We start from the raw sequence: 11,695 nt of genomic DNA, 5'->3' as shown, positions 1-11,695 counted from the left end.
AGGTCACAGAGCTCAGGCTGGCCCAGGGCTTACTACACAGGTAAATATGATCTTGAACTTGGGAATCCTCCTGCCTCAGCCTCTGAGGGCTTTCTGCATGCTAGGGCAGTAAGTACACTGTCACCTGAGCCACATGCAATCCCAGCAGCTGTCCTGGTCCTGGTAACCCACTCTGGCTCTTGCCCACTTCTGTCCCAGGTGTGGGTCCCCCTTCTGTCTGCCACAGCTGGCAGGAATACTATTCCAGTCCATTCTGACGTGGCTAATGCACCCCACCAGTCAGCATGAACCGGCTTTAACTACAAGTCACAGGCTCAGTCTCCTACAAAATCCTTTATTTGTTTTCAGTGTCAGACAGGGTCTTGCTGTGTAGCCGAATCTGGCCTGGAACTTGTGATCCTCCTGCCTCAGCTTCCTGAGAGTACAGACTTGAGTTTCTTAGACATCTCAGAACTTCTTAGACATCGGCTCTGTGGTCACAGCAAACGAGGTGCAATCTCAATGGTGTTAATCCGGAGGATGGTCTGTGGGTTCACAATGACTAAAAGAGAGAACCTTGTCATGGGCCAAGTCTCGTGTCCTTCAGACAGCTGTCTCGGGGCTCAGGTCAACACAATAGTGCATTGTGCCTGGCTGCCACAGGTCCCATGTTCCTACTGTTTATATAATGTGTACTGACCACCTCACTCACCGCATGGGCTCCACCCCCAGTGGCCTATGGTCCAGGGTCTGCTCCCACAGCCACACTGGCCCCAAGGCTTCCAAGGCAGGATGGGCCTGCTCACTTTGAGTGAGGGCTGGGAGAGGCTCCCCTTTAACAGACTGTGGTGCTACTGACTGGGGTAGTACATGAGACTATCCCACTGCCCAGAACTGCCTCACAACTGCCACTCTTACTATTTTTTTGGGGGGATATGAGAGAGCTGAATAAAAATATTTGTATAATTTGCATTTATTTTGTGTGTGCATGCAAGTTGCTACAGTGTGTCTGTGTGTGTGTGTCTGTGTGTGTGTACATGGGTGCATGCACTTATCAGAGGACAACTTGGGAAAAATTACTCCTTTCCTTCAACTGTGTGGGTTCTGGTGTCAGCAGGTGTCTTCACCTGCCAAGCCATCTCATCGGTCCTGGGCCTGGCTTGAGATAGGATCTTGCTGTATTGTCCAGGCTGGCTGGGAACCCTACCTCAGCCTCCTCAGCTCACAAGTGTCAGCACTAGACCTGGCCTTATCTGCTGAGGTGTCACTCCCAGAGACAGGCTTTATAGCCCGTCTGCCATCCTGGGCCCTGCCCTGGGGCTCCTGTTTTCCAGGGTGTTCCCTGGCCCTCCATCTGTTCATGGACCACCTATTGCTTTGAGGACAGCAGATGTCTACATCAAACAAAGCAGGCAATAGGGGACAGGCCACACCTATTAGGACCCAGTAATTAGGCGTTCCCTCAGGGATGAGGAGACTGACTCAGGGGCAAGGGCATTGGTGTTCCCTGCTGCCCTCCATGTTCTACCTGGCCTTGGCACCACACCTACCACTTGGCACTGCCCACCCACGGCTTCTACCACCACAGGGGATTCTTGCCTAGCTAGACCAACCATTGCAAAGGGAAGCAGTGCCCTGAGAAGTCACTGTCCACAGGTCAGCAGCCTCATGGCCCCGCTCCTTGCAGCTGATGCTGAGGCCCAGCTTGTAGCCTTCTCCCATAGGTACTAGGCACTGTGGTCTCATCCCCAGACACCCGTAAGCTGGCTACTCCCTCAGCTTCTCTCCTTGCACTGGCTCCAGGGCCTCTTTAGCATCCTCAGCTTCCAGCCTTCAGATGAGCCTCCCTACTTCCCTAAAAGTCAGTCGACTGGCCATGGCCCGACCACTGGGAGGATATTTATATTTGGCACTTCCACAACACTGCTAGGGCCTATTCCTAAAGGGCTAATGCAGGCAGCCATATGAGAAGTGAGGATTCGGACTGCCCGATCTAACCAACTGAGCACAGCTGATTCCCTGATTTCTGCTGTGGCCATTAACCTGTTCCTCAGCACCTAACTGCGTCTCCCTTTGAAGTATCTGTGATGTCACATGCATAAACACACGTGCTGACAACATGAGGCTACCTGCCGAGAGATTCCTGTCCTGTTTCTACCTCAGCTGTACTTGTTCAGACTGTGAACTATTATTCCCAGCACACATGGGAGCTGCTCCCAGTTTTCCAAGACAATCTAATATGCCACTGCTGTCTCCCAGTGTCTCAAGATGGGTGCCATGCTGGGTTCACAGCTCTATGTGGTCTGCATGTTGCAATGAGGCAGTGTGAGTCGTTTTGGAGCCCTTATCCCACACAATGCTGGCATGACATCACCCTGGCATTGCCCAGATACTTGGCAAGGAACATGGGAACAACCACAGTGTGCTGGGAGCACAGGGCCTCAGTACACTGTCTCACACTTACTTTGTTTGTTTCTTTTTTCGAGTCAGGGTTTCTTTGTGTAGCCCAGGCTATCCTGGAACTCACTCCGTAGACCAGGCTGGCCTTGAACTTAGAAATCCGCCTGCCTCTGCCTCCTAAGTGCTGGGATTAAAGGCATGTGCCACCACTGCCTGGCTCACACTTACTTTTTTTCCTCCTGAAGTTTTTCCTTTTCCTAAATTTCATGTTGATTTTGGGCCATGATTCTGTCTTTTCAATGACTGTGGCTTCAACTCGTACAAGATCTTTTCTAAAAAGACAGAAAAGAAAGGACATCATGACAGTGCACCTCCTTGATCGCCTTTCAACTTAACACGACCTGCAGACACTCCCCAAAGAATTCCTGATTTTGCAGTGGGGTCTCATGCAGCCCAGACCAACCCTGAATTCTCTCTACATCCAAGGAATGAGTCTGACCCCTGACCCTTCCGCCTCTGCTTCCTGTGTAGGGATACTAGTCATATGCCCCATATATGGGTCATTCATTTTGAAAACAGTGAGAAAGCATAGTGAAGAGTATTTAAAAATCTTTAGTCAGGTGTGACTGCTGATACCAGTATCTGGAGGCAGGGCCAGGAGGAGGGCTATAAATTCAAGGTCAACCTAGTATACATTGTGAGTTCTAGTCTAACCTGGGCTACACAATTAAACTCTGGCTCAAAAACCAAAACAAAACACAAACAAAAAAACCAACAAAGAAAAACATTCTTTTTTTTTTTCAATTAATTTTGATGGGTGGTGTTGAGAACACAATCCCAGGGCCTCAAACCTAACAGGTAGGCATTCTATCTCTGAGTGGAACCACCAGCCCTTCAGATTATCTGAAAGACTACACTGGATGCTGGCTATGGTGGCACATGCCTTTAATCCCAGCACCCAGGAGGCAGAGGTAGGTGGGTCTCCTGTGAGTTCAAGGCCAGCCTGGTCCACATAGTGAATTCTAGGACAGCCAGGGCTACATAGAAAGACCCTGTCTCAAGAAGCTGAGAGAGAGAGAGAGAGAGAGAGAGAGAGAGAGAGAAAGAGAGAGAAAGAGAAAGAGAAAGAGAGGGAGGGAGGGAGGGAGGGAGGGAGAAAGAGAAGAAAAACTACACTGCAATGGATTAGTGACTGACAGTCACCTGGCTAGGTGTCTCCTGGGACACCAAACACCCACCAGAACTGTAAGGAAGGTGTTGCATTTAACTCTTACAGTGATGTTGGACACTCCCCACTGGGCCTGACCACACCATGTCCTGCCTATGAACCAGCCCAGCCCTGGACCAAGCCCAGGGTTTAGAAGCTCATTACCCAAGGAGTGGCTTGCCGAGGAGTGTGAAGTTGTCTGCCCCAACCAGCAGGACCTGAGAAGATAAAATGTAGCACATTTAATCCCTGGCTCCTCACCAACTTCACAGAAACCACTGGGTGAAGGGAACAGTGATGCCTACATGCTGGGGCTGGGCAGGAAACAGAAATCACAGAAAGCTTCAAGGCCCACAGTGGAGGAAGAGAAATGATCTCTGCAAGCTCTCTAACCCCCACTACACCCAGGAGAGGTGGATGCTGGATCAGGAGCAGTCTGGTCTACACAGCAAGTCTGAGGCTAACTTGGGGATACAATACAGGAGACCTTGTCTCAAATAAAACAATTAGACTAAGCTGCTTTAGCAACCATCAGTGCTGTCCACACAGCACTGTGCTGCTGGAACTTCCCAGCCTCCCCTACAGCACAGGTGCTAGAAATCTCGCTCCAAGCTCTCTAGCGGCTGTCTGAGATCAAGGCTATGGAGACGCAGCTTGGCTCCATTGCCTTCCTCCAGCCCTAGTCTCCCTTTTGCTCTGCCCCATACTAAGTCCACCCCTACCCGCAACCCACTGGGTATGGCTTGGTTTTCAGCACAGCTGAGAGAACCCTCAGCAATGCTCACTGGGTACCAGAGTCCCTGAGTCCAGTCCACAACACAAGATGCACCTTACCTTCTCCATCCGAATCCTCTCTCCACATTTGATGTCCAACTCATTTTCAATTAGAATCAGGTCTTCGGCAGTCACCTTCCATTGGTGGCTGGCAAAGTGCACAACAGCAAAGAGCCGGCCATACTGGCCTGTGGCGATCAGCTCATTCACCTTCTTCACAACCTCTGCAGGACAGTGGGTGCCAATCACTGGACAGGCAGCTGTTTATCTGGCTCCCTTGTGAGGAGTGCTCCTGCAGTCTGTCCAGCCCTGCTTACCCACCCAGTAGGCAGGTGCTGGATTGGGCTGGGGCTCTCAGGAGCACTGGCAGGAAATGTTACTTCTGCACTTCTGGAGCAGAACCTTCATCTTGTTTGTTTTAAATCAATTAAGAATCATTGCACAAGCAGAACATGATAGTGCACGCCCGATTTCAGCATTTGGGAGGCTAAAGCAGAACGGCAGTGAGTCTAGCCTGGACTATATCCCAGGGCAAGGAGTGTGCAGTCTAAGAAGTGAGAGGACAGTCCTGCAGCCTGAGGAGCTGGATTCTATGTCCCTGAGCTGGCAGGGCCTCCTGCCCACCTCCACCCCAGCACCTTCCCTGTTCCTGCAGGGCCCTCCTTCCCTCCACATTCCTTCTCTGGCAGGCCCACCTGCCTTCCCTCCACGCCCGTTCCTTGTTCACATTGTCACCTCTCTGGCTCACGTCACAGTCCCTGGCCCTCCACTTTGCCCTGAGAAGACACCCATTGAATATAGACCCCACCCCTGGGCCAAGGGCTGGACACACAGGACAGACATAACAATCCCTGCTCTGGAGAAGGCCAAGGGCAGAAGCAGCTCCTGGCATACCCAGTGAAGGCTCCATGAGGATGCACCAAACACGCGGACCTCTCCTGGGGTGTGCCCTGCACAGTGAGTGAGCACTGGCAGTCAGCAGGTGCTCCAGAGAGGACACGCAGGACCTGGACACCTTGCACACAAACACTGCCTCTCCTCATCATCACATTTGTGGATTCTGACATCTGTTGCAAGTCCTCCAACCAATCCCAGACCTCCAGGGGTGTCTATACTTAGCTCGAACAGGATCTCAAACAGTATTTTAGAATAGCAGAAGATTCCCCGCAATGAAGGGAACTTGTAGATTTTGGGAAGCTGAGACATGACTCTTTAGCTGGCAACAGCTGTGCTGCCTTTTCCTGACATGTAGCCCAAGCTGGACATGAACTTGTGGTGCTCCCAACTGAATACTGGGATGATGAGGTTGCACTAACACATACCACAGCTGGAGATGGAGGTGCACCCACTATCCATCCCATCACCTGAGTGCCTCATGGCAGATGCTGGAGGGCTGCTTATCAAGAGAAGATTCATCGTAAATGAATGTGAGGTCTCACGTGTGCTGTGTGTGCTTCAGAGAACTCAGACACCTGCTGCCTTGCTCTGTGGCAATGATTACCTCAGTGGCTCATGGGAATGGACACTCGGTGCTAGCCATTCATTTCCCTTTTTATTCTGTTTTCTGAGGCATAGTCTCACTCTGTAACCAAGGCTGGCCTCAAACACTCAGCACTCCTCCTGCCTAGGCCTCCCAAGGCTACAAAGGCCTCCCTGCCCAGCTCCTGCAAAGTCTTACCTGCATGGTGTCTAGTCTCTTCAACAGAGTCCGGCAGAACCACGTCTTGCCAGGGTGGGGAACTCAGGGAGGTCTTAGGAACGTATCTGCAATAGCCATTTCATAAACACGTATCACATGCTCATGAAAGACAGCTTCAACTCCCCAAGAAACAGCTGTGCAGTAAGCATCCGGAGGGTGTGTGCAAGCTTGCTATAGAGGGGTATAAAACCCACAACACTGATGCTGCCTCTATTTCACTAGAATAGGCGTTCCAACCCTTCTGTCCCCAGGGGAACGTGTAGACTTCAGACTAAGCCTCGCCTATGTACGTTATTCATAAACACACAGGATAGCTCTGTCCACATCTGTGCAATGAATGACACTTTCTCACCATATCAGTTCTCAAGACTCCCTAGGAAAACAAACTCCATGGTCCATGGCCAGATAGTGACCTTGAGGGACCAGGATTCTCTAGAGGGTCTGTCTTGGGTGCCATTAGGTCTACTGACTGGACACGACAGAGCCAGATGAAGAACATACAAAGAGGCAGGTGGGAAAAAGGAGCTGGGAAGGAGGGCTGGACTGTGTCATATGAGAATTAGAAGAACAGGCTGCTCAGTGAAATGCCACTTGGGGGTTCTTCATGCTTTCAGACTCTGTTTTGTAAATTGTCTTTCTGAGAATCAAAGAGGCTTCTGCTTCTGAGAATATCCACACAGCAGAGACATTAATATTTTTTGGCCAAACCATCTGTATGTCAGATGCTGTTCTTGGGGGTATGAATATATGTAATCTAGGCACACACACACACACACACACACACACACACACACACATTATTTCTTTTGGGGACAGAATTTTATGTATGCATGCATACATGATGCAAGTATACACATTTATGCTAAAGGAGGAACTCAAGGCCTCAAGTATGTTGGCCAAACATGCTATCACTGAGCTATGTAGAGAAATTTGTTGTTATTTTATTTTAAAGACAGGGTTTTTCCTGTGTAGCTCTGGCTGTTCATCTGCCTCTGCCTCCTAAGGGCTAGGACTAAAGACTTGTGTCACCAAATCTGTTATCACACCCAGCCTCAAATGTAGAGACTTTTTTTTTGTTTTGTTTTGTTTTTTTTTGAGACAGGGTTTCTCTGTATATCCCTGGCTGTCCTGAAACTCACTCTGTAGACCAGGCTGTCCTCGAACTCAGAAATCCGCCTGCCTCTGCCTCCCAAGTGCTGGGATTAAAGGCGTGCACCACCACTGCCCGGCTTGTACAGATGTTTTAACTCAAAGGTAACATTTACAGATACATGGAAAAATCACCAAACCCACATTTTGGTATTTTACCCTTGTGGATATGAAGCACTCTGTGAACTGAACCTTCGAGAAGCAGACCAAAGGGAGGCTGTAAGAAGAGAAACATGATGGGTAGTTACTGTGATGGCATGCACAGATCTGTTGCTGGCATATGGTTTAAACTACTGTATTAGAACCTGCCTGGTTCTAATAAGTCTAAAAAGTCCAGGGGAGTACTGGGGAGGACTGAGGATGGCTCTGTGGGTAACATACCTGCTATACAACTGTAGAACCTGAGTTCAGGTCACCAGCATTAAACTAAAAAGCCAGGCACTTCTGTTACCCCAGCACTGGGGAGTGGAGACAAACAGATCTTGGGGGCTTATTGATTAGCCAGTCTAACCAAATAGCCAGTTCCAGGTTCACTGAGAAACCTTTAGAAATAAGGTGGAGAGGGGCTAGAGGGATGGATCAGTGGTAAGAGTAATTGTTATTCTTGTAGATGATAAAGTTTGGTTCCTAGCACCCACATAGAAGGCCACAAGTGTCTGCAACTCCAGCTCCAGGGATCTGTGATAAATTAGCATCCTTCCATCTTAAGCTGGAAAGCCATCTTATAGTAAAGAAAAAGTAGGTTAATGTCTGTTTATGATTAAGTCTGTTTTCAAGGACTGGGTTATGTCCCACCTTAACTACAAATGGTTTTATACTGCCTGATCCAGAAAACCGCAACTATGCCTGTGTTTCAGAGTTATTATGACCACCTTGTTACAACCACCTGCAACTTTACCTTTGTTTCAGAAAGTTATTGTGACCAACTGTTACAATTATGTTCTGCTTCACCCCCTATTTGGAAACCTCCTACTCCTGAACTATAAAAACCCTTATTTCATCGTGTCCAATGTTGACCTCCTGAACTCTGCCTTAGGTGAAGGCAGCCTGGGTTCCCAATGAAAAAGTTTGTTTTAATTAATTTGGCCATGATGATTTGAGTTGGTGGCCTTTCTCCTGGCATCTATGGATTAACATCTGATCCCCTTTTCTGGACTCCAAAGGCACTTTCACTTAAGTGCACAGAAAGGACATCCCCACACAGAAACAAATATCACAATAAATCTAGAAACAAAAACAAAAACAAACCAAAACAAACCAAAACACCGAAAAGGCAGAACATAATAGTGCCCACCTGACATCATCAACTGGTCTCCACTCAGGCATGTGCACCCACCTGCACACATACATACATATAACACATACACAAACCAAAAGGTTTGGGGTCAACAAAACTAAGGACACATTAGTTACTTGTTATGTTTCAAGATGGTTCGTTTCATGGTCTAAGGTCTTAATATTAAAACCACTCACTCCTTTCTTCAACATTTTTTTTCCTGATCCGAGGGTGGCTAGCAGCTCGAGGACAGTAGTCCACATTCATGTTCTACTTAGCAGTTTCTAAATCGCTTCTTTATGTCCCCACTGTATGACCCTGGGGAGGTCATTTCTCTAGGCCCATTTGTGTCTCTGTACTACTATAGGACCTACACATAAGTTTAAGAGCACTTGTCACTATTAAACAATGAACTGAAGGAACCACGTTCCCATCTCAGATTCTCGTACTCCAAACCCTGTGCAATATTCACAACCAAGGCGGACTCAGACACACATGAGGCAGATGACAGAAGCACCACTAGTTTCCTCCCTCACCAGGCCTCCCTGGTCTCACCAGGTCCGGGTCCTTGGGATGCCAAGATGCTACGGCTACACAAAGACACCAGCCGCCCGAAGACGCCCGGCAGTGCCGAGGCTGCTATGGCAGCTGCCATTTTGCCACAGTCCCAACCGGAAGCGGAAGTGGTGCGAACCTTGTGCGTAACGCACAAGCCCCGTAAGGGAACACCTGGAGGAGGGAAACAGGGTTCCTACAGCAATCACTGGCTTGGCAAGGAGCACAGGAAACGGGCCGGTCGGGAATCCGTGCCCTGGCTGGGAGCGCAAGTCCTTTGGCTGACTCTGGTCCGGTGGGGAACACGGTCCGACAGGAACACGGGTCCCATAGGACTAACTGGCCGAGCAGGAAGCATCAGGCAGGGCTTGCACCGCGGAGCAGATGGACTCGTCTACCGTGGAGAGTTTCGTGGCCCAGCAGCTACAGCTGCTGGAGCTAGAGCGAGACGCCGAGGTGGAGGAGCGCAGGTAGGTTTGGCTGCGGGTCCCAGGCCCTGTAACTCTCCTTAGTCACCTCCTGGAGCCGGTCTAGTGTTGGCTGGGTCAATGGGCAGCACACGGAGTCGGCCCTAGCAGAAGACTGCATAGCAGCGTCACTTCTGGACGTCGAGGCAGAAGGATCTGGAGTTCAAGGTCAACTTTGGCTACATAGCTAATTTGAAGTCAACCCAGACTACAGGAGATCCTGTAGTGAAGCCCCTCCTCCTCCCTCCCCAAAAAAATAGAAAAAAAGAAATAGGCTTCACAGGATGATCAATGCTAGATGGTGGAGTGAGACAAGTTTTCCTCGGGAACCAGAGGGAGGTGGTACCTGAGAACAGCTTCCTAGAGGGAAGTTGATGAAGCCTATGTTATGTATGGTGCCTGAGCATTCCTGGAGAGCCATCTTGTTTTAGGAGAATATCTACAGGCCTGCAACAGACAGAGCCACCACTTCTGTATCTCACAGTGGAATTCCTGTAATGCATTTCCCTAAGGATAGACAAAGGCTGGTGAAGTAACTGGCCCAGGGTAACGCATGTGGAGGCAACACATGAAGCCAGCCTGAGATTACAGATGTTTGAGAGTCTGGAATTATGGGCTAGGCTTTCCCACACTTTGTCTGTGATTCCCACACTACGTGCTTGCTGTGAAAGTGAGGTGATCTGCTTCAAACCAAACTAGGACCTTGAACCACAGTTGGGGTGTTGGTGGTAAGAAGCAGAGAGAGAGTCAGGTATAAATGGGAGGGCCCCAAAAGACTTGATAACAAATGACAAGGAGACATGATTAAGACTCTGTGTTGGGGCTGGGTGATGGTGGCGCTTGCCTTTAATCCCAGCACTTGGGAGACAAGAGGCAGGTGGATTTCTGAGTTCAAGGCCAGCCTGGTCTACAAAGTGAGTTCCAGGACAGCCAAAGCTATACAGAGGAACACTATCTCGAAAAATAAAAAACAAAAAACAAACAAAAAAACCAAAAAAACCAAACAAAACAAAACAAAAAAACAAAACAAAACAAAAAAACCGCAGGTCTGCATTGGCTGACCTGGAGCAAGTTAGGCAGTACTTGTCCTGGGAGCTGTGGGAGAGGTAGGATTGGAGTGGAGCAGATCCGGAGTTCCTCTGGGGTATACCTAATGCCTATAAGCAGAACTCCTTTCCTGCTTGTGCAAGCACAGACAGTGACACTGCTATGCTTGGTGTCTCCTAGGTCCTGGCAGGAACACAATTCTCTGAAAGAGCTTCAGAGCAGAGGGGTGTGTTTGCTGAAGCTTCAGGTTGCCAGCCAGCGAACCGGGCTGTATGGACAGCGGCTGGTCACCTTTGAGCCCAGGAAATTTGGGCCTGCAGTCGTGCTTCCCAGCAACAGTTTCACTTCCGGTAGGTGTTCCGTGTAGGCTTGTATTGGCCATTGCTGGTGGTCAGATCAAGGCTTGCGCTCTCCCAAGGGCTGGAGGACTGACCCACACAGTCTGAGGCACTGCAGTGAAAACCTTCTATTTACAAATCTGAAGGTCAGCATAGCTGGTTTTGTTGTTATTTTGAAATTTCCTGCATAGCAGAGGATGGCTTTGAGCCTTGAACTCCTAATCTTTCTGCTGCTACCTCCCAGGTGCTGGGATTATAGGGCTGCACCAGCATACCTGACTTTTTGTTGGTTTTTGGAGACAGGAATGTGACTAATTGTATAGCCCTGGTCCATCTGGAACTTTCTATGTAGGCCAGGCTGCACGACAAGTTGCAGTTAGCTTTCTGTCTCTGCCTATTGAATTCTAATTGCAAATATGGACTACCACATTCAGCTGTTAATACACTGCTTTTTGGTTGCCCAATTTGGCAGCTTTCTCTTTGCAGTGCCTGGTATAGAACCCAAGGCCTCTGGCATGCTGAGCAAGCCCTCTGGCCACTGCACTGGACTCTGGAGCTTTTTGACCACACACTAGGGATGCAAGTTGGCCTCAGCCCTGAAAACTGAGAACCAGAAATGCTGCCTGTGGCAACCTGTTTTGAGCGGCAGCCTTTGATTATGTTGACTTCTTAGACTTTTGTCCCAACAATTTTCAGTTCCCCTGATGGGTTTGGAGAAAGTCAGGTGTGGGGAGTGGGGTGAGGGAACCTTCTGATGGGTGTGGGGAGTGGGGTGAGGGAACCCTCTGATGGGTGTGGGGAGTG

The 11,695-nt window shown here is 49.3% G+C and overlaps 2 protein-coding genes across 5 annotated transcripts in view; one reads left to right on the top strand and one right to left on the bottom strand.

The window, feature by feature from the left end:
- Window positions 1-318: 318 nt before the first annotated feature.
- Mrpl21 (mitochondrial ribosomal protein L21) lies at window positions 319-9,179 on the bottom strand. The gene is made up of 7 exons (XM_031389078.1): window positions 9,040-9,179; window positions 7,368-7,425; window positions 6,039-6,124; window positions 4,421-4,584; window positions 3,752-3,804; window positions 2,608-2,711; window positions 319-541 (listed from the first exon to the last, which is right to left on the bottom strand). The coding sequence occupies exons 1-7, from the start codon at window positions 9,137-9,139 to the stop codon at window positions 477-479; spliced, it is 630 nt and encodes a 209-aa protein (XP_031244938.1). The 5' UTR covers window positions 9,140-9,179; the 3' UTR covers window positions 319-476.
- A 7-nt stretch (window positions 9,180-9,186) lies between these two features.
- Window positions 9,187-11,695, top strand: part of Ighmbp2 (immunoglobulin mu DNA binding protein 2) — a 24,459-nt gene continuing 21,950 nt past the window's right edge. For all 4 annotated transcript variants that reach the window (XM_031389076.1, XM_031389075.1, XM_031389077.1 and 1 more), the window contains exons 1-2: window positions 9,187-9,509; window positions 10,734-10,903. In XM_031389076.1, coding sequence (XP_031244936.1) covers window positions 9,424-9,509; window positions 10,734-10,903 — 256 coding nt within the window. In that variant the 5' untranslated portion in view covers window positions 9,187-9,423. The remainder of the gene's footprint in view (window positions 9,510-10,733; window positions 10,904-11,695) is intronic.

This window comes from Mastomys coucha, unplaced genomic scaffold, assembly GCF_008632895.1.
Source record: "Mastomys coucha isolate ucsf_1 unplaced genomic scaffold, UCSF_Mcou_1 pScaffold21, whole genome shotgun sequence".
NCBI classification, from domain to species: domain Eukaryota; kingdom Metazoa; phylum Chordata; class Mammalia; order Rodentia; family Muridae; genus Mastomys; species Mastomys coucha.
Note: the sequence above shows the minus strand (reverse complement) of the source record. Positions and strands in the feature narration are given on the sequence as shown.

Excerpts from the sequence above, each read along its gene's own strand:
- Mrpl21 (XM_031389078.1), bottom strand. The coding sequence starts at position 9,139 with ATGGCAGCTGCCATAGCAGCCTCGGCACTGCCGGGCGTCTTCGGGCGG. Across the intron at positions 7,426-9,039 it reads ATCCCAAGGACCCGGACCTG|CCTCCCTTTGGTCTGCTTCT; the intron begins GTGAGACCAGGG and ends CTCTTCTTACAG. Across the intron at positions 542-2,607 it reads AAACTTCAGGAGGAAAAAAA|TCATTGTGAACCCACAGACC; the intron begins GTAAGTGTGAGC and ends TCTCTCTTTTAG.